This window comes from Gopherus evgoodei, chromosome 7 (assembly GCF_007399415.2).
Source record: "Gopherus evgoodei ecotype Sinaloan lineage chromosome 7, rGopEvg1_v1.p, whole genome shotgun sequence".
Lineage (NCBI taxonomy): Eukaryota > Metazoa > Chordata > Testudines > Testudinidae > Gopherus > Gopherus evgoodei.
In genome coordinates this window covers 44,860,105-44,882,666 of record NC_044328.1, presented here as the reverse complement: position 1 = coordinate 44,882,666, position 22,562 = coordinate 44,860,105, and the positions used below count along the sequence as shown (strand labels likewise).

The window sequence follows — 22,562 nt, the reverse complement described above, 5'->3', positions numbered from 1 at the left end:
CGGACTAGAGAGAGAGAGCTATTTTAGTGCCCTACACAGCCCCTCCCCCAGGCTTGCGAGGGGGCTGGCCCCAGGCTTCAGTGGGGGCCGAGGGGAGTGGAGGGGGGCTGGCCACTTCCTGCGGGGAAGTGGAGGGACCTGGCCCCAGCCTGCTCTGCTCTACTGGCTCCCAGGCTTGGGGGGGAGGAAGGAACTGCCCCCCAGCACTCACCAGTGGCGTGGCCGGGAGCCAGGGGAGCGGAGCAGGCTGGGGCTGGGTCGCCTTACTTACTGGTGAGTGCCGGCCTGACCGCTTCTGGAGTCCTCGGGAGTGGGGGCAGGAAAGAGGCGGGGCGGGGAAGAGGTGGGGGTCCTGAGGAAGAGCTGCAGCAGGGGCTGTAACAGCATGCAACTGCGCAGGACACCAGGAAATTTGGTGCCCCAAATTTCTTCTGCCCCACGCAGCTGCATACTTTGAGTATGGGTAAGGACAGCCCTGCTCTGCTGCATTGATTGCAGTAGTGTCGATCTCCCCAGTAGTGAAGACAAGCCCTAAGATCAGAATGCAGTCCTATGAGAACAGTCTTGCTATCTTGTAACAACTGTGAAAATAATTTTGTGACAATAATTTCAGTGCATGAATTAGCTGTAAATCCCAAATCTTGAAGGATGAATGAAAGCTGAATATTCTGAAGAAATACTGTTTTTTAGTTAGTAATCTACATTTCTGTACTGCTACATTTCTGCACTGCTAACAGTAAACCTTTTGAGTAATATCTTCTAAAGACTGTGGAGATGTTCTTAGAATTATTATTACTTTTTACAATTGTGAAGTCATTAGAGAATGTAGAAATTTTCTTGGACATAATGGTCAGGAAAGCATCTGAAGCTATTTAAAATGATTTACAAAAAGATCTTTCTGAATTAACTTCTGCTATGCTTAATTGCATCTTTATGTTACAAAACTTAGATTAAACGCTGTTACTTAGATTTGTTTAAATCATGAAATAATCTAAATCTGATATATTAATATACTCATGGAATGTTTTAGGTTTTGTTTTGTTTTTTTATTTTTCGCGGAAAAGCATGAATTTCTCATTAAACTTTTGGTTTATAAGGAGAGCCAAATATATTTGCAAACAAATGTTAATTTGCTACCTATTGCCAGAATAGACGTTTCTGAAGTGCCGTATTTGTTTGAAGTATATTCCAGGGTGCATTTAAGCTTGAAAAAGGACCATCTGTTCTAGTGTTTGTTTATCATTATTTATTGAAGGTAATGGCTTGTACCAGACAAATGATGTTCTCATATGTTATGGCTTATTCAGGTATTTCATTTAATGAGATGACCGGTATGAACATTTTAACTTCTGATTCTGTGACAATGAAGAGAACTATGAAAACCCAGTTTACTGTGTTAAATATGATAAAAGAAGCTACATGCAGAATTTTGAGGATATGTTCAGATTTTAAATTACGTTCATTTGTACAACTTAAAAAATTCTAAACCTGTGTAGTTTTAAAATACATATGAAAATAGTAAGGGAGCTTTCCTCCAGTAAATGAAACAGGATCAGCCCAATGTTTGAGGCAGCAGAAAAAGAGAGCTTAAAGTTATGTGGTAAAAATATTAGAAGAGACTTGGATTATAAATTTTGTCTTTAATATTCAACTTTACCAGTTACAGTTTATTTTTTATGCATGAGTTGTTTTTGGTGTCTCCCATATGGTGGTTTGCTTGCTGCTATATGCTGCAATTTGGGAGACCTGTAACAACTTCTGTAGGGAACTTACTTCCCCCTTTAGTAGTAGTTCCTAATTTCCAGGAGGGAAAATGGCAGCTGGTAGGTGTCTTAGACTGGCCCAGTAACTTATGTACAGTCACCAGTCTGTTGCAAGTGGATCCAGTCATTGGGACCCAGTCATTTCCAAGTCAGCGGATCTGGGTAGAATCTAGTCACTATTTCTAGCTCTGGGACTCTAGAGAGCATGCTCCTAGGGTCAGCCCTCTTGTGTGACATCCTTCCTTGAGATATGGAACACTGCTATCCAACCACCCTAGATGCTGAAACCAGTGTGTGAGACCTCCTGACGTCCCTGAGTCACTTACACATGCTCCCCACCAGAATTCCCTCTAGTCTGCAGGCACTCTGGGTTCACTCACTTAACCCTTTGAGAAACGGTGTTGCAGAAAAGCAAGGAACCCAGGCATAGCAGAGGAGTTGCCTAATAACTGTCATTTGAGGCCTTGTCTAGAAGAACAATGTGTGTGGTAGCAGGGTCCACATAGCCAGTTAGCGCACAGCATGCTAGTGTGCTCTAGCTTTCTACCCATGTTGCCATGTACTAGCGCTCAGTGTAGACAAGCCATTAAGATCTTTGAAAATAACAAGTCCTGACATGCCCGCTCTCCTAGTTTGAGCTCATCCTTTCACATGAGTCTGTGGTTCATCAGGGCTAGTCTACACTGCTGTGCGGCTGTAGTGCTTCAGTGAAGATGCTGCCTATGCTGACGGAAGAGCTCCACCTCCCCAGGAGAAGCACACCTGTTGATGTAGTGCTGTCTACACCAGGAGTTCGGTTGGAGCAACACGGTTATACAGAGATGTGCATTTTCTGTACCCCTGAGCGACATAGTTATACTGTAAAAGCAGCAAAGAATCCTGTGGCACCTTATAGACTAACAGACGTTTTGGAGCATGAGCTTTCGTGGGTGAATACCCACTTCCTCAGATGCATGTCATAGTTATACTGACATAAATTTGTAATGTAGACCAGGGCTCAGTGTTTCAGACGGGGCAGAGTCCCTCCTGCCCTCTCTTTCCTGCAAGTCCTCCTTATGTGTGGTGATGGTCAACCCCCACAGAGCAGATGGTCAACCCCTAATCTTACATAGGGCTTTGTTTCCGTGCGGTACGCTCAAACTGAGAGGTTCTGTATTCACCAGTCTTGCTTGCTCACCCACTGCAGCCTCTGTGGAAAGACCATTGTTCCATGAGGGTGGGCCAGTAGTGGGGAATCCAAGTCAACAGCCCCAGGTTGTAGCCTCAATGACTTTCAGTGATGGTCCTTCAGCAAGGTGTCAAATGCTTTTCCTAGGCAGGGCAGCTGCCTGGAATGCAGCAGAGTAGGCTGCCCCTGGACAAGTCTGAACTAATGCAGCTACCGTGCCAATATATCAAAACAAGTACAAAACAGATTTCACAGTTTGGGCTTGTTTACACTGGCACATTACAGGGCTGCAACTTTCTCGCTCGGGGTGTGAAAAAACACACCCCTGAGCGCTGCAAGTTTCAATGCTGTAACGTGCCAGTGTAGACAGCGCACCAGCACTGGGAGCCATGCCTCTCGTGGAGGTGGGGTTTTTTAGCACGCTGAGAGAACTCTTTCCTAGCGCTCTGCCGCGACTACACAAGCCACGATAAAGCACTGCCATGGCAGCACTTTAATGTTGCCAGTGTAGATGTGCCCTTTGATGCAGTCATATCCCACTTTATCACAGTGGGATCATTCCATCTTGAAAGTTACACTGCCTATGGAAGCTTACTAGGCAGGACAATATTCTGGAAGACTCTGTGCACATAACATCCAAGAGGGACAGATGAGGAGAGGTGGAAGTATAAATAAGACTATATTAGTTTTTGCAGAGTAGTGGTTTGAAATAATGTCAGATGCAAGTTCTGGTTTGAAGGTAGCAGTAGGCAAATTACAGACCCATGAGTTGTGGGATGAAGATTTGGGGTCAATCAAACTAGATTCTTGACTATACAGATGGATGTGAGATTTGAATGGAAGAGAAGCTGGAGATAATGAAGTTTTGGGGATGATACTTAGCAGTTAAAAGTGCATCAGTATTGATTTTAGACAGACACATGGCTGAAACAAGCAATGTCAAGAGAGTTGGGAATTTCCTTCATAGGAATTATACAAGAGGTTGAATTCAAAAGGAAAGTGAGATAGATATTTATATGGATCAAGGATTGAATCCTGTGGGGCATCATAGTAATGAGGACAAGTGGTACACATGGTTCTGTGCTAACCTCAATGAATGGTAGAATATGTGGCAAAGAATCCTGGTCCATCAGAAGTCAGTGGCAAAACTCCCATTGACTTCAACAGAGCCAGGATTTCACCCAGTGTCTATGTAGTTTCTGAAATTTAACCAAAGTGACAAATCAGTGAAGAGATGGAATTTGGGAGAGCACTAGAAAGTGCAGTGTTACATTAACTGTGCTGCTAAGCTGCAATCAGCCCTCTAAAATCAATTGGCGTGTGGGTGTGGGTATGGAGGAGGAGAGGGGCTCAAGGGCTTCAGTGTTCATGTATTGCGCACACTAAGCCCTGTAGTTTATTGTTATAAAGATGGTTTAAGTGTTTCCATTGTTATCTCTTCTTCAAACCGTTAATGATCACTGTCTTTATTTGTTCTGTTGTCTGATAAGACAAGACAGCACAAGTGTCATCACCTGGATCAGTCAAGTATATTTACACAGCAGTAAAACAAGCATCAAAAGTGTGACTTTTCAGATATATGCCAGTCCCTGTAGCATGGCTGGGTCACATCCTTAAGGCTTTTTGAACTGCTCTTGAGGTACATGATCAATTGAATTGGCTTAAAAGTTTTGAAACCCATCTCCTCTCCCTTGAGATAGAGACAGAAATGTTCTAATATTTTCTCTGGTTCGCAGGAGGAATTTGTTTTAGGCAGCTATATCTGTTTCAGATTCAGCAGAAGTCACAAATTTTGAACTCATCTGTTGCGACAGCTATCCGTTTGTCGAGATAGTTTGTAGTATGACTTCTCTCTGTCTGACATCTGTTGCATTATTGTAGTTTTCACTGAAATTTAGCTCTCATGAATAAAACTCTTGGTTTATAGTTAACTATGTTCCCGTGTAAATTGGGGTGATTTAAGGCTGAATTATATCCAGATCCATCAAAACTTCAGTTTTCTCCCAGAAATACTGTAGGTCTCCCTGGAAAGACTCTTCCTCTCAGTCCGTGCCCTCCCCCAGAGAAACATTCTTTAATTTCCCACACACCATGATTCCATTCCGTTCAAATTTAGAATGTTTGCAGCTTGCTCCTCAGATCTTCCTCACTGAATCTGGTGAGCCAGCTTAGTCATGATGCCTGAACCCTGATTGTTGACCACTACTCCACTGCCCTCTCTCTGGAGAAGCCACACTATTATTTACTTTACATCACTGATGTTCAGTGTTGCTATAGCACTAATCTTAGGTTGAATTACAGTGAACTAGCTTGACATACTGTGTATAGGAATGCTGTAGATAGAACTTATTTGCTCTAAGCACAGTACATGTATTTATGCTTTATACATAGGTCGATGTTTTATAGGTCAGAGCCATTTAACAGTTTTGATCACTTGAATCTTGTCTCCCAAATAGAGAAAGGAGATTTCATTGCATTGGATCTTGGCGGATCTTATTTTCGAATTCTGCGAGTAAAGGTCTCTCATGAGAAAAAGCAGACAGTACAAATGGAAACTGAGATTTATGACACACCAGAAGATATCATGCATGGCAGTGGAACCCGGGTAGGTTTCTTTTCTCAGAGATACTTCTCTAAATATCAGATGTTTTACATTACCATTTTAAAGAAGTGTAGAAAGAAAATTATTATTAATGCTTTAATATTCAAAACTATCTACTGAACTCTATAATTATTTGTGGCACCTTAGAGACTAACAAATTTATTTGTGCATAAGCTTTTGTGGGCTAGAACCCACTTCATCAGATGCATGGAGTGCAGGGCCAGCTCCAGGCACCAGCGAAGGAAGCAGGTGCCTGGGGTGGCCAGTAGAAAGGGGCGGCAGTGCGTCCGTCGTCAGGGCGGCACGTCTGGATCAGTGGCACCGGCACTTCGGTGGCAGCTCAATCGGCCCGCTCTGGATTGGCGGCAATTCGGCGGTGGGTCCTTCACTCGCTGTCTTCCTCTTTGGCAGCACTTTGGTGGCAGCTCAATCGGGAGGGTGGTTCTTTTTTTTTCCTGCCGCTTGGTGTGGCAAAAAAGCTGGAGCCAGCACTGATGGAGTGGAAAATACAGGAGCAGGTCTAAATACGTGAAAAGATGGGAGTTGCCTTACCAAGTGTGAGGTCAGTTTAACGAGACAATTCGATTAACGGTAGGATACCAAGGGAGGAAAAATAACTTTTGTAGTGGTAATGAGAGTGGCCAATTTCAAACAGTTGACAAGAAGGTGTGAGTAACAGTAGGGGGAAGTTAGTTAATGGAATTGTCTTGATAGACTGACACACTTGGTAAGCAACGCCCATCTTTTCATGTATTTATACCTGCTCCTGTATTTTCTACTCCTTGCATCTGATGAAGTGGGTTCTAGCCCACAAAAGCTTATGCCCAAAAGATTTGTTAGTTTCTAAGATGCCACAAGGATTCCTCCTTCGGCTACCACTCTGAAATCTATAATTCTTATTGATATTAAGAATAAATAAGCAATCTTGGTAATTAGCCAAGGGAACTAGAATGCAGCCTTCACTGCACAAGTCACTTCCTGCTGAGTTTGAAGTTTACAGTTCTAAACCAATTTCTGTGTCTTATGTTCTAAAAATCACTTTCCATGTATGGGAATGAAGGGTTGAAAAACTTCCCAGTCTTTGTAAGTGATTAATTCAGTCTAGCTTGCAATTGAAATGTAGGGCTGTGCCTAGAAACTGATGAAGATTGGTGACAAGACCAAGTATTCATTCCCCTGCAAGAGGACCTTTGCATGAAAGAGTATGAGGACTGTAGTGTGTTTTTTGTTTTTTGTTTTGTTTGTTTTTAAATTATACTGTAGGTGGCAAAGTGTTTTACCACCACATAAATCTGACTTGGTGGTGAATGCTGTTTGAAACCAGGTAGGTGTAATTTTTTCAGTCTCCTGTGTTCCTTAAATACAAATTTGCCTATGGAGAAACATTTAGTGTATAGTCAATAAATACTAAATGTGTATTCTTATTACTTGGGCTAGTGGTGTGCACAGTTAGATGATTAAGGCTAGTTAAATATGATTTTTTTTTTTAAAAAATCATAAGATAAGGTAAATATTCAAAGTCCCTACATATATTAAGAGACCAGCTGCCTGGGCTCAAAACTAAAAGGAATTGTCAAGAGGACTTTAAAACTGGGAGGAGAGGTAAGAATGGTAGCTACAATTGTACTCTGTAATGACTAGATACCTTCTAGTATCTAGCTCCTGGTAAAGAGAGAGAGAAGCTGGAAAGAGCATCAGAATTAGATCCATTTCCTTAGTTCTTGTATGACAATGTAAACATGACTAAAATTTTCAGTGATAGTATGTTAGTGGCAGAATTCGTGCTGTTCTTCTACAAGGATACCTGAGGAAACTGATAGGCACTCAGGTGATTAATGATTAAATGCTTTTGACTGATTCTTATGCTAATAGTTCCTTTAAATTTGTGAACCAGTTGTCACAATTACCTGAATAGCTGTTCCATTGACCTTCTGAACAGGATTGGTTACTAACGGTTGTTAACCTCAAAGATTTATCCTCTTAAATCCCATTCAGATCAGTGGAGGAATTGTGAATTATGACTTTGTGTCTAGCTGGCAGAGCTTATTTTGAGATTTTTCTATGTTAGTGTGTTGAGACTTTTATCCTCTCCCATCTGTCAGATACAAACATATTTCACTTTTATATAAGTCCTTTTCATTTCCCGTTAAAGTCAAGGGCAAAACTCCCATTTACTTCAGTTGTGCATTATCAGGCCCAAAGTTTCTAGAAACTCTTCCAAGTCATTCTAAAGAGCTAGAGCTAATTTAAAACCTGATTTCTGTATTAATCTTTGTACTCTACGTTCTGTCAAAATAGTTTGAGTCTGAGCAGTGCACATTTAACTGTTTTTCTGCTGGGTTCCTTCCTCTGAATTTACTCTGATTTGTAAATTCCTTCCAATTAGACATTAACCCTTAAAAATATCAATTTGCAAACTTCCAGCCAGATAAATCCTTAGGAGGACTTGTGTATGAGTCACAGGGACACTTAGGAAAAAAATCATAAACTCAGTAGTAAATAAAGATGGTAGCAAAAATTGTAAGCATGTATCTCTCACTTTGTTACTCTGCCTAACAATCAATTTCTCTCTCCTATAGTTGATTAGTTTAGTTTTTTTTAATCTGGTACAGTAAGCCTATACAATATAAATTAGACACTTCTGTGCTTTCATACTCATAAAAGCATAGCTAATAGCTAGTTAATTCACTTGATTTGTCTGTCTAGTTTTTATGTATTAAAATACCTCTTATGCTGTAAAGATGTGCTCTGAGTCATTCGTGCATGTTTTGTGGTTTCAGCTCACTCAGGCATTGAGTGAGGGTGGATAGTTTTAGCAGTCTAACCATCATATACGATATATCTATACTTCTTGGAACCACAGGTTTAAATCCTGTTAGGTTGTCCTTATCTTCTCCAAGACAATGCACGGATTTCCACAAAACTCACCATGTACAGTAGGGGATCTTTTTAAATTAGAATTTAAAAAGCAGGGCCTGTCTCCTCCTGGTGGCCCTGGCTGTTTGCCTAAGAGCAGGAGTTGGCATAGGGTTGCCACCTTTCTACTTGCACAAAACCGAATACCCTTTTCCTTCCCTGCCCCTCCTCCGAGGCCCCGCCCCTTCTCACTCCATTCCCCCCTCCCTCTGCCACTCGTTCTCCCCACCCTAACTCACTCATTTTCACTGGCTGGGGCTAAGGGGTTCAGAGTGTGGGAGGGGGCTCTGGGCAGGAGATTGAGGTCTGGGTGTATGGGAGGGCTTCTGCTGGGGGTGTGGGATCTGGGGTGGGGCTGGGTATGAGTGGTTTGGGATGTAGGAGGGGACTCTGGGCTGGGATCAAGGGGTTCAGAAGGCAGGAGGGGGATCAGGGCTGGGACAGGGGGCTGGAGCATGGAGGAGGGGAGCTCAGGAGTGCAGGGTCCAGGCATTGCTTACCTCAAGCAGCTCCCGGAAGCAGCAGCATGTCCCCCCTCCAGCTCCTACGCAGAGGCACGGCCAAGCAGCTCTGTGCACTGCCCTGTCCAAAGGTGCTGCCCCACAGCTCCCATTGGCTGCGGTTCTTAGCCAATGTGAGCTGTGGGGGTGGTGTTTGGGTGGGGGCAGCGTGCAGATCCCACTGGCTGCCCCTACGGGTAGGAGCCAGAGGGGAGACATGCTAGCTGCTTCCTGGATGGGGGACATGCCGACTGTGCAGTGTCGATGGCCGGACACTCAATGGCCTGGTCAGTGGTGCTGCCAGGATCCCTTTTCAATGGGGTGTTCTGGTTGAAAACCAGACACCTGTTCACCCTAAGTTTGCACCAGTGTCCTTGGCTAAAATTTCCTCTTCCTGGACAGTAATTTAATGGGCTTTCTGTTTGTTGTTCGTCTGGCTGTCACTTTTAACCCTAGTGGGGCAACATTTTAGTGGTAGCATGTGTAGTTTGCAAAGCACTTCCACTTGGAAGACACTGTATAGATGTATAATGTATTATTACTGTAGCAGCTCATTTTATATGAACTGTCATACTTTTTTGTTTAATTATAATTCCTCTTTTCATAACTCTTTTTATCTCTCATTTGGACAACTGAGCATGATGTTACAAAAGTGAAGCCTCTTTGATTTCCTTCACTTTCTGGTTGTGTATGAGGGTACTGGTGTTCTCAATTGCAAAAGACTATAAATCGCAGTTTCCTCTCTGAAATTACCATAGTAATACTTAATCAGATTAGCTCGTATTATAGTTATGGGTTTAATATAGTTTAATCCAGTGTTTCCCAAACTTGTTCCACCGCTTGCGCAGGGAAAACCCCTGGCGGGCCGGGACGCTTTGTGTAGCCGCCGCGTCCACAGGTTCGGTCGATTTGTGGCTCCCAGTGGCTGCGGTTTACTGCTCCAGGCCAATGGGAGCTGCTGGAAGTGGGGGCCAGTATGTCTCTCAGCCTGCGCTGCTTCCAGGAGCTTCGATTGGCTTGAAGCAGCGAACCGTGGCCACTGGGAGCCGCAATTGGCCAAACTTGCGGATGCAGCAGGTAAACAAACCGTCCTGGCCTGCCAGGGGCTTTCCCTGCACAAGCGGCGGAACAGGTTTGAGAACCACTAGTCTAGTAAGTAGAAATTTCATGTAAACCACTTTTTAGTCTTGTAAAAAAAAAAATTAAACAAAAAACAACAAAACAACAACAAAAAAACCCTTTTAAGTTTTGTCTTTGCTGCTGTCTGTAGTATTTCCTCTGTCATTGTGGGATCTTGTAAATTATTTTGATTAGAGCTAGGTAAGTGCATGGCAACCTATGAGTGATGATAAGGCTATTTTGTAGTCTCAGTCAGTAGCCCTAGAATGCTGGTATTTTTCTAGGTTTGTGTCACAATTTTTGAGTCACAACGTGAAAGAAATATAATCGGCTGGTACAAGGAGAGAGATTTGTTATAGGTCAACTTGAGGCACAGTCAGCCTTTTGTACTAGTAAATATGAATGTATTTTTTACAGTTCAATCCAAGGGGCTTAAGTCAGCCCTATGGTATGCTTTGTGTATTGCTATATAATTAGTCACTCTGGCTGGCGCAATGGTCCTTAGTAAACTGTGTGTTTGATGATATAACTGGAGGTTTCATAGTAATTCAAGAGTGATCTCTCTCTCTCTCTCTCTCTCTCTCGCGCACACATAAACACCCACCCACCCCCCATGTGTACAATTTCTGATGTCAGTAAACCTAGAAGTAAATAGCCACAAGAACGAGTGAGTAAAGCCAAGGGTGGGGATGGAGATGGCAACGGCAAGTATTACCTGCTATCCCCTCAAAAAAGCCCAGTGTAAGTTAAAGCTTCCAGAGCCACTTTCATTAATGCTGCAGCTCTTTCAGCCTATCCACTCCTATTTTTCTGGCTTTTTCTGGAACAAACAAACCTGAATGTTCATTTATGGTGTCCTGCATCCTGGCTAGCAGTCCCAAATGACTGTCATTTTATCAGCTAAGCCACTGTATTAGATGAAGATTTGTTTGCTGATGTCATTGCGGCTGCAGAAAATGACACTCGAACCAATAAAGTTCATAATATCCTCTTTGTAACTGACTGACCACTGATACGGTCAGCCAATCATTTCAGCATGCAGATGGAGTTTGGCCACTGATTAGTGTTCTGGGCTCTCTTGTTAGGTGTCATCTGAAAAGGAGAGATCTGTTAAAAGATGGAGCATCAGTCACTGGCCTGTTTTCCAGCACAGGGAGCGGGTGCATGGGTATGCTCAAGCCAGACTGGAGCGCCAGTGTCTTTTTTATTTTGAAAAGCCTATGAAGTGCTTTGGGGGTTACCTGGTTTGAGATTGGAGAGTTGAACTATCAGAGTAAGAACCCTACTAACGGGGGTGGGGGGGCAAGAGTGGTTTTCTAGTGTTGCCTGCCCTGGCCATCTTGTCTTGCTGTGCTGTCCTGGCTTTTCTCGTTGGTCTGCAGTAATGCTGTAGTGCTTGTCACATCTAAGACGCTACAGTACTGGAGATGTAGTCAGTTCTCAGAATGTACCCTGCCTGCGTAGCTTCGCATTTTAAAAATTGTGTTTCCATCAATGTTTGTCCCTTGAAGCTTGTGCGGTAGTTTAAAAATCTGTGGTTTTTTCATACTTTTTTTTTTAATTAGATGATGTTACTCAAGGGTTCAGTCCTGCAAGGTTCTTCTCTTTATGGTCTCAATCTGGCAACACTTCAAGGAATATGAATATTTTAATTGACTAATACGATTGTTTTACCTGCTTAGAGCTAAGCTTGTGTTGATTTTGATTTGCTGGGTCAGCTTCTTGTATGATCAAACGCCAAATATAAGCCCTTTCAGGTAGCTGCATTTGCATAATACATTATTAATAATCTCTTAAAAGAAACTGATTTTTTGTTTCATCAAGTTATTAACAGATGTTATAATATACTAAAGAGGCACTTACCATCATTTTCGGTTTTGCATTTTTTAAAGACTGGTGAAAAAACACTTAAGTAGAATTTGCTAAAAGAACAATTTCTTTTCCTTATTAAATATTGAAGTATTTATGTTGCCTTAATTTTAACGTGTTATCCGTTCTAAATGACACGGAAAATGTCTCTTTAAATTTGGAATTGGTTGTTTATAATAGTCACTTTAATTCTTTCCAGTGTTTCTTGTGAGGGTCAAGGCATATTTTTTTCTTAAAACTGTCTTTCTGACTATTGTCATTTTATGTTCCTCTTTTTCTTACAGCTCTTTGATCATGTTGCTGAATGCCTGGGAGATTTCATGGAGAAGCAACAAATCAAGGACAAGAAATTGCCAGTTGGGTTTACATTTTCTTTCCCATGTCGACAGTCCAAGCTAGATGAGGTAAGAATATTTCAAAGTTTTATTAATGTACTGCAGAGACTCTGTGCTATTAACCCTTCCCTCCTCTGCTCCATGTCAGCAGACAAGCAGTATTTTAGCTGGCCTGACTTTCAGTGTAAGAATCAATTATTGCATATTTCACTGTAGTACTTCATCTCAACATTGTTTAAAAATGCTTTTTAACAAATGAACAGGTTTTACTATTTTGTGTTACCATTTTGATTCAATGATGATGTTTTAATTTAAAGTATAGTATAGTATACAAGTTATAATTCTGAGGTCCCAATTCACCAAGGCTTGCTCATACTGACTAGTACTTACTCATTGTGAGTAAAAATTGCAGAAATGGGTCCTAATTTAGGACCTAATCTTGAGAGGTAGTGAGCACTCTTAGCTCTCCTTGAGCAAAAACTGGAGCGTGAGGTGCTCAGCACCACCTAGAATCAGACCACTAGATTGGGGAAAGAAAAAACCTATTTGAGATAGTTTGAAAACGAACATGGCTACAAAATGAAATCTGGCTGACTGGCTGTGGTGTTACTCTGAATGCATAATGGTGGTTATGTGATTCCCTGAACCACAGAGTGCTCTGCAGTATTGTATTTCTGCATTATTTCCCATCTTTTACTTCAGATACGTAGAATGACTCAGTGACTTGCTAATACAGTATTGCTATAGAAACCGTGTACTAATGCTGATGTACTAAGAAGCAGTGAGAGTGCACATATTGATAGGCTTTCAATATTCTAAACATGACATCAGTACTAGTTCTAAGGGGCTAAATGTTATGGAGAATACAACAGATCACACACCTTGTCATATCCCTCATGGACGTAGAGGTTCCAGCAGAAGTTTGTAGTGTAGACATGGTCTCAATGTGTGACCTTGGGCAAGTAATTTACCCTTCCTGTGTATGTCCCCATCTGTAAAATGGGGATAATATTTATCTCTCAGGGCTGTTGTGAAGGTTATTCACTAATGTTTTTAAGAGAGCTTTGGATGAAAATTGCCCTAGCAGTGTAAGGCATCTACTTCTAATATTCATAGTGCATTTCACATCGCAGAATGGGGCCTGTGCTGGCAGGCAGAGGATCATTTAGTCTCTGAGTTTAGGTATAATTCGAAGGTCCAGAAGGAATATACTTTTCCAGATAATGTCCTTGTAATGAGAGCAGGCTTCAGGGAGTTTATAGAGTTCAAACAGCAGCTGGAAGCCTGTCAATAAAAGAAGTAACTGCATCAAACTGCATCCTGTGTTAATCATCAAATGAGAATTAGAAGCAGGCATGTGACTGTAGAGTCCCATGGATAGTATCTGAGCTTGAGAAATGTCAACTGTATATTCAGTGCTTCCCCCGGCAATGCACTGAATAAAATGGATAGTAGGAATGTATAACCCACAAGACACAACACAAGGGCAGAGGGTGGTGGGATTATTTATGTAGTGTTGTACATGATGCTGTATAGCAGGCAAAATGGAATAGTCTGAGAACAGAGTATCTGAACAAGAACTGAAGAGCATATACTTACAGGCTGTGGTCTTGCATTGGAATATGCAAGGCTGGACCCCTGCACTCACGTGGAGGCCCATTGACTTTGGTTCTGGAGGATTTTGTCGCAGGTTGTGATGCTTCTTAGGATTCTGAGACACCTCACGACTGATCCCTGTAACCCTTATGCATCCCTGTGCCCTCTGCCTATTGGCACCAATGGGTCCCTAGGTCACACAGATTCCTTAATGACTTGTGGGCAAGAGCAATTATTTTGGAGTTAGAGACAGACTATACATCTTGCTGTGAAAAGAGGACTGATGTAAGCAGAGCCACAATGAGAAACCTTTCTCCTGTATCCGCTGAAATAAATACTGTCCAATTTTGAGGGGAGAAAAACTAACCTTCTGAAAGAATTTATAGGAAGAAGTGGTAGCCAGCTTTTAAGAGGAGAACCTTGGAGACGTGCAGGAGTATTAGATCACAGGCCATTTGTAGACTGTATTTTAACTCTTTGGAAGGCACTCAGATTCTGCTGTGGTGGGTGCTGTTATAAAAGCCTGGATAGCTTGGGCATGTGAGAGAGAGGGGAAATTAAATGGTGCTAATTTGTATCTTCTTTTCCCTTCTGTTGATCAGCAGCTCTTGTCTCCTTCCTTCATTTCATTATTTATTTATTATTTATTCATTGAATGCCCCAAAGTGAGCTAGGCACCATCCAGATACAAAAAATTAGACATGGTTCTTACCCAGGAGAGCTTACAGTCTAATTAATGCAATTGCAGACAAGGTGATGGATTAGGGAATGCAATACAAGGGAGGGGTGGTTGTTGTTGTTGTTTGATTCTTGCTTCATTCTCACTTTTGTTACTTTATCCCATACTTAGCCATCACCGCCTTGATTATTTAGTGAGCCTAGACAATTGTCCACTGTTAAATTATTTAACTCTAATATTTATTCAAATGTATCTATGTATTTTATACCTTATTCGTGCTTAATTCAGTTTAGTATTTTATTTTTAACCTTTGCCTTTTTTCTTATTTTTTTATTCCTCTAGTCCATTCCTTTTCAATGTGTAAATTATTTTAACCCTATTGTTTTAAGGCTTTTCTTTCTAAGTAACCCTTGCATATTGTGTTTTCTAAATGATTTTTTAGCATAGTCATTTGTGATTTTTTTTAAAAATTATAATTGATCCTTGCATATTTAGCTTTCTGAAAATATTTTAGCCCATTACCTTTTTAAAAATTGTTTTTAACCCTTGCCACATTTCTAATATTTCAGTTGAAGAACATTTTCTTTACAATTGCGAGATGCTCATCCTCCTTTCTCCCTCTTGATGCAAATCAGTGATGATGGATGCAGACCAGTCTGATTCCTGGCACCATCTCCACTGATCAAATCTTTCTTTCCCTCCACATGAATTTGCTGTCATTTCTTTTTCAGTCATACCTGCATGGTGAAGCCTCTCTAGGAACTGCAGGGTCGCAGTTCCGTAACGGGAGAAATGGGAAACCGAATGGGTTTTAGAGAAGCAAACCATTCAGGAACAATAATAATCAATGGAGCTGGTAGAAAATTTGAAACTTCAGCCATGCTGTCTCACTCTTTTTCTCAAACAAGATCTTTGATGAAAAACTTTCCCCATTTTTCAACCTGTTATAGTAAGAAACAAAGGCTGCCAGTCTCATCAGATTAAGATGGCATTGTGGGGGAAAAAGATTGACCATCCAAACCCAGGGATTTATAGATTCATTTGGAGTGCTAATGTTTTGTTTTAGAGAAAAAGATAATCTTTTTGTGTTTGGTTTAATATTGTACTTAATGTTACTCTCCTTTTTCATTAGGGTATTCTGATAACCTGGACAAAACGCTTCAAAGCAAGTGGAGTTGAGGGAGCAGATGTAGTAAAGCTGCTCAACAAGGCAATCAAGAAACGTGGGGTAAATTTGTTTAGTCTTTTTACATACATGCATATGTATATCACATTATGGGCTCTAGAAAATATCTGTGTGTTTTTTACACACACAAACAGATTTTCTAGAGTCCATAATGTGATATGCAGTGGGGAAACAGAATAATTTTATAGTTACTATGTGAAATTTACAACAACTTTAATAAAGTTACACTTCTCATCATAACACCATTTGTCCCATGAAGCAAATTAAGTTACTTTGTCTCACGATAGTTAACCTGAAAGCGCAAGTAATTTTATCACTCTCGTTAAATGTGAAATTACATGTATCACCGTGCTAGTTCTCTAGCAAGGTCACCCTGTAGCTCTGTAAATTCTCTTCCTGAGCAACTACTTACAGATCATATGACTATTACAATCAGGTGAGCCTGTTGATGTCATAAAGTGTGACTTGGTCTGAAAATGGAACTCTCTGTTGAAACTGGACACTTTTTGTTCTATTTCAGCAGCAGGAAAACCTTTGAGTTGATTTTATCTTCACCAAGACATGCCACTATGTAATCAGTTACTTTTTCAGACTTTGGGAAAGATAAATAACACACCAAATTAACTGATTAATGGAAATGATTTGATTCTTATGTAATTTTGGTAAATTCTTTTTATGTTATTTACCGATTACATGCATACATTAAAATCTTTACCCAAAGTTTTCAATTAATATTAATTAAAGAAATCTTTACATCAGACATTCAGAAGGACGCTTGGAGACTCACGGATTCCTCAAGAAAAGCTTAGCAAAACCTTCTATTATAAGACAATTTGATCTCTGCTTTTTAGTTACTAGAGACTTTATATTAAGATGAATCTTGATTCCTTAGGAATTACTCTGTTACTATTACTTATTCTTCACCTGGAACATTAATCTGCTTCTAGTGCTCTTGCAATCTTCTCCAAATAAACTTTATTACCAGTGCAAGATTGTGACTTCAGATGGACAATAGGAAGAGTAGGGGTGATTTCTTACTAACAATATTTGCTTGTAAACAGGAATTTTGTATCTGTAGTAATAGAGAAATTGATTGATATAAGCAGAGTTGTCTTTAAATATAATGTTTTTCAAAGTTCTATGGTCAGTGACATTTTACATTGACATACTGATATTAATTTTTTTTTTTTTTAAGGAAAGTGTGTGGTATAAGTAAAATTCTGTTTTGCCCTTCAGGACTATGATGCAGACATCATGGCTGTTGTAAATGACACAGTAGGAACAATGATGACCTGTGGATTTGATGACCAGCGTTGTGAAGTTGGCTTGATTATAGGTGACATTCATTCCTCTGCTACAGTGGACATATTGCATTTTGGTTTTTGTTGGCTTGTTTTGTTAATATCTGCTAGTATCTTCTCCTAAAGGTACTGGCACAAATGCCTGCTACATGGAAGAAATGAGGCACATTGATTTGGTAGAAGGTGATGAGGGGAGGATGTGCATTAACACTGAGTGGGGAGCCTTTGGAGATGATGGGTCACTAGAAGACATCAGAACTGAGTTTGACAGGGAGATTGACCGTGGATCCCTCAATCCTGGAAAACAACTGTAAGTGAGACTTTCATTTGCTTATTTAGTGGCACAAAATGACTGAGACTAATCTATAAACTCATAGCAGAGCAATCTCAGGGTTAGGCAATTTAGTGAGGCAATTATAGGAAGCAGCCCTGTGAAGTCTGTCACGTTTAAAACTATTCCACCTTGTAGTCTACAAACCATAGGCCAGGGGAAGCTTTGAGATCTTTCTGAGGGATGGACAAAATGGAAATATAACCCCCTCCCCCCCGGACTCTTGCCCATGGCTCAAGTGAATTGATCTAAAGCCTTTTTATTCTAAAGTCCTGCTCTTACAGTGGCTGTCCCCACATCATAGGTTTTCGATAAGATTGGGCCTCATTCTTTTCCAATCCAGAAGTTTCCAAGCAAATTCCCCTTTTTTCCTCTTCCCTTGCTGTGAACTTCCAACAGGTCTCAACTCCTTTCTTCCCTTAATACTTCAATAGGCCCAAATTCCCACCTCACCACGCCATTAACCTGTTAAAGTTTGGTTTACAGGCCCAAAAACTCAAGCACTTGCTGCTGTGCTTTGACTCCAATGAATTTAAATATCTTGTACTGAGAGTTCTCAGTTATGATTTTTGTTTTTTCTTCTCCATCCCCGACACCACCTCTCTTCTCACAGGTATATGGCTTATCCCATATAACTGTTTTCCCTTTCAAACTTCCTGCACCTTCAGCAGGCTCTTGGACCTTTGTCCCATGTAAATCACCTCTCTGCAGCAGGATGAGAGAATTTTGGTGAGTCTAAGGTTGGTGAAGGAGAATAAATCAAGTTGTACTTTGTCTAGCTCTAAGGTCTTTTAGCTTTTGATGTCTCTCTGATCTTCGGGCTGGATTTACAGCTTTCCTGCTGGAACTTATTGCTGGCTGCTCTAAACTTGCCCGGCTGGTTATGACTCGCAGGAGAGACTGGGTGCAGCAGAGGATTTGGGTCATGGTTCGTAAAACAAATGTGGGCTGTCTGAACTGGGCAGAGGAAAGCAAGATAGCTCTGTTTTACTATCTGGTAATTTAATTTAAGATGGGGACTGCAGTAGGTGGAGGCACTGGAGCTAGCTATATATGCCCATTGAGCAGGGGCACTGGAGCCAGCTGATATGCCCATTGAGCAGGGGGGCTAAGGGAGGTTTAGCACTGCATGTTTGTGAACCATAGAAAAGGAGGAGGGGACACTCCATCCACTGAACTTTTGTTAGCACCTGTGAAATCACTGCCTGAGACTGATGTTGTATTCAGCATCATTTTTAGTCAGGAATATCTGTGATTCCCCTGTACTGTAGCTGGGAAACCCCCTACCACAAAGCCATGCCTTTCCTCCCTTTCATTGCTGTATGGTGTTTTGGTTCTCAGAACTGATCATGGTTTGGTACAGACAGAATCCTATTGTCTGAGATTTTTCCTTGTAAACATGTGTGCGTGCACCCACCCAAGTAGCTTTACTAGACAGGCTGGGTGTGGCTACAGCATCCTGTCCAGCCTGATTGTTTGAGAGTTTGTTACTGGAATAGACTATTCATTCATTTTACTACCACCTTGGTAATAGCAATATTGTCAGGGTTGGTCCTTGATAAATAGTAATGGGTATTGTACTTTTATTTTTGTCTTGGTATGTTCATTTTCCAGTCTTGTCTCAGTGATCACTGAAGGAGTCCATTTACAGTATTAAACAGCCCTGTTACAGTACAGTACCTGGTATAGAATGCTGGCTACTGTGCTAAAGTTAATTAGAACAACTCCTAAGTTATTTGGTTTAATAGGGAAGAATATTTATAAATTTCTGTTTGATAGTTGGTACTTGGTACTTAGTCTAGGCTTAAGAGGTTAGAGAAACATTTTGCATACTGCCATGCACTTGGAAGGATTAAAACAATAGTTAAAAAGGGGAATGAAGAAACTCTTGTCTCTTTGCTAGAAGAGTACAGTGAGAGTTGAGTAAATTCTGCCTCTGTGATTTTGTTTAAAGCTACTCAGATCAGTATTTGAACTGGATCAAATAAAACCCAGTTAGTTTTTGTCTTTACTTCAAAACTATCCTGTAGGCCATTGAAAAGGGTAACTTCCCAGTGAGTTAGAGGTGCAGGATTTTGTCTGAGGGGTGGTCTGCTCTGCAAAGTTACAACGGCACAGATACATCTCTCATGGATGTGAAAAATCCACACCTCTGAGAGATGTAGTTAAGTCAACCTAACCCCCAGTATAAATGGTGCTAGGTCAGTGGAAGAATTCTACCGCCTCTTGAAGAGATGGATTACCTGCAGCAGCAGGAGAACCCCTCCAGTCACTATAGTAAGCATCTACACTGAAGCACTTCAGTGGCGCAGCTGCAGCAGTGCAGCTGCAGCCTTTGAAGTGGAGACATAGCATGAGTTATGGATATCATTGTTGCTGATGTTGACTTTATTTGTCAGTTTCAGTTCAGTCTAATTTCCTGCAGTCAGCCTGTATTACCACAACCTTGTGAAATTCTGTTTGCCCTGTCTTGTCTGAGGCAGCTAATTTAAAATAAAATCATATTAGCTTGTTCATTATCTGAATTATCATGCTGGTAAGGGTGGATGAGTAGACACTGCCTGAACAGGTACCTTTTCATGACGATTTTGTGAGGTTCTGTTAGCACCCCCTGCTGCTACTTTACCCTGAATCTTGTCTGAATCCTACACCTTGCTTTTGTCTCACCTTTGCTGACAGTGCTTATTCTCAGTATCATCGGATGTTACTATGTTGTGCTGACTGTTTCTTGTCAGCTCTAATTTAGTAGTATTTCCTGCATTTAGAGTCCAAAGTTAGCCAGCACTGCCTATCCTGAATCCTGATCCTCCTTGGCTGTTCTGCTGATGTGTTCAGATGTTGCCTTTGGAACTTCTGCTCTCAGTGGTGCTCGACATTTTTTGCCTTTTACAGTGTACACACACTGGACCATATATGCAACTGCATCCAAAAGTTAGTTGGGATCAGGTGACGAGTATGCACGAGTGCACTGAGTGGGGCGTCAGTAAGATTTTCCTAAGTTGTGGTGGGGAACGTGTCCCTTCCACAGACTAGCATAAATACCAGAGCCCAGTGGAAAGTTCACAGTCAACGTGTCATGTTACCGAAGCATCTTCAGATTTACGTTCTGAACTGGTTTTGTGCATTTCAGTAAGAAGGGGAGATTAAGTTTATATGTAAAATGGGGTATTTGGTTATTACTTTGCCCTGACAGCTGCTGCAACCTCTGTGTAGCAGTGGCACTTGTCACTTTTCTTGCAAAGTGGCATCCTTATTTGAAAAGGAAAGAAACTAGTATGTTAGGCAGCACTGTCGGTCTTTTGGCTTTTCCTACTTGGTCTATTGCAGAGCAGACAAGTAGATAAAAGCCTGAAACTAATATTTGTGTATAAGCAATTTTTGACTTTGCTTTTGAATGTTCTCCAGTGACATTATTAGTGCTATTTTTAGAACTATATTACTTGATGACTCAAAAATTCTCATTGTCATATGGTGGGGGCATTTATATATATAACGGTCCAGATTTTCAGCCGGACCTTAGCCCAGCTTCTCTTCTAGCAAGACCAGTTCTACTCTTGCATATATTTGCAGGTGCAGACCATACCACTAAGCATTATAGATCAAGCAGGTGACTTATAAATGCAAATACTGTACTTAACCATCTAAGTGATAGAATTTCCCCCACCATTATTTGCAGATGCGTTTTTGGCCTCTCAGGTTTCTCTGTATAATGAGGGCACTTTCCACTCAGAACCCTGATCCTGTGTCTGTTGCATATTTGAACGGTCTTAATTCAATAAATGATATTGCCAGAGTTGTAGCAAATAGCAGAAAATGGTTTCCCCTCTTAGTAGAAAAGCTGGAAGGTCAAAAAGCATCCAAGGTGACTTACTTCTGAACTTCAGATAATAAGTCTAAATCTGAGAGTTCACTGTGAAAACTTATAACTTGTGTGTTTTTTGTTGTTGTTGTTACAGGTTCGAGAAGATGGTCAGCGGACTGTACATGGGTGAGCTGGTCAGGCTCATCCTTGTAAAAATGGCCAAAGAGGGGCTACTGTTTGAGGGGCGAATCACTCCAGAGCTTTTAACCAAAGGAAAATTTGAAACAAAACATGTGTCTGCCATAGAAAAGTGAGCAACTCATTTCTTGCCTTCTTTTTTTTTTTTTTTTTTTTTTTTTTTCTGTCTGTGATTTGTAAAAGCATCAGCACATGTGCAGTTTTGTGGCCGTTCTCTTCCTTTCTTAATTCTTTGCTGCCTCTTTCTTATTTGGCAGTGGCTAGGAAAGTGGGATATAAGAATCTTGATGGCTGCTATGTGAACAAGGAGCTTCAGGGCGGGCTGTTAGATGGGCTGCTGCAAACAGCTGCTTTCTCACTGCAGTGTGAACAAGTAGTGTGTCCAATAGCAGTGGACTATAAATGTACTTAGTCTTGTACCTCCCAACTTATTGGTTAATGTTCCTACACTTACAGAGTTCTGGGTCGCAGTTGCCAAATGTGTAAAGTGAAGCTGGGAAATTGATCTCAAATGAACCTGTAACTTAAGTATAAAATTAGATCTAGGCTCTTATTCTTCTTTACATGAGGGCTCACTTTATACCACTCTGAGCAATGTGAAGGGACCTTAAAGTTGGTTTAAAGGTAATTACATTCGCATCCACTTTAAAGTCCATTTACGTTGCCAGAATGGTGTAAAGGAGACCTTAGTGTATATGAGAATCAGACTTCAGATCTGTTCACCAACTTGATATGGGAGCTCCAGTTTACTAACGTACCTTTTTAACTCAAAGGGCATTTATTAATCTCATTGAGAGTTCAAGCACCACTGCCATTGATAGCTATTGCCACCTGGTGCACTCCACTATTTCCAAGCAGAGCCTTTTCCCAGACCTGACTACCTGAGTGAGTGGTTTGCTACCAATGCCTCCTCTTGTTTGTGTTGGCATGATGCATTTTTGACAGCACAGCTGGCAGTTTGCTGACTGTCATTCTTTCAGGAATGAGAGGTCAAAAATAGAAACTAGAAGTACTGATGTGCTGATGCATTTTGCCATTTTAAACCACTGTGCTTTCTGGGGTAGAAATGATAGTGACGCATGGTCTGTCGGCATGCCTGTGGAGGTGTGAATATTTTTGAAGTGCTATCGAGTCCTGGCAGGCGATTGGTGTTTCTACTGAAACCTGTCTCTACTATCTAGAATGATGCAACTACCA

General features: G+C 41.2%; 1 protein-coding gene across 1 annotated transcript in view; it reads left to right on the top strand.

Moving 5' to 3' along the window:
- The window catches only part of LOC115654474 (hexokinase-1), a 68,571-nt gene that overhangs the window by 17,000 nt on the left and 29,009 nt on the right, over window positions 1-22,562 (top strand). The window contains exons 3-8 of the mRNA XM_030568808.1: window positions 5,388-5,536; window positions 12,222-12,341; window positions 15,680-15,775; window positions 16,970-17,069; window positions 17,161-17,344; window positions 21,322-21,477. Coding sequence (XP_030424668.1) covers window positions 5,388-5,536; window positions 12,222-12,341; window positions 15,680-15,775; window positions 16,970-17,069; window positions 17,161-17,344; window positions 21,322-21,477 — 805 coding nt within the window. The remainder of the gene's footprint in view (window positions 1-5,387; window positions 5,537-12,221; window positions 12,342-15,679; window positions 15,776-16,969; window positions 17,070-17,160; window positions 17,345-21,321; window positions 21,478-22,562) is intronic.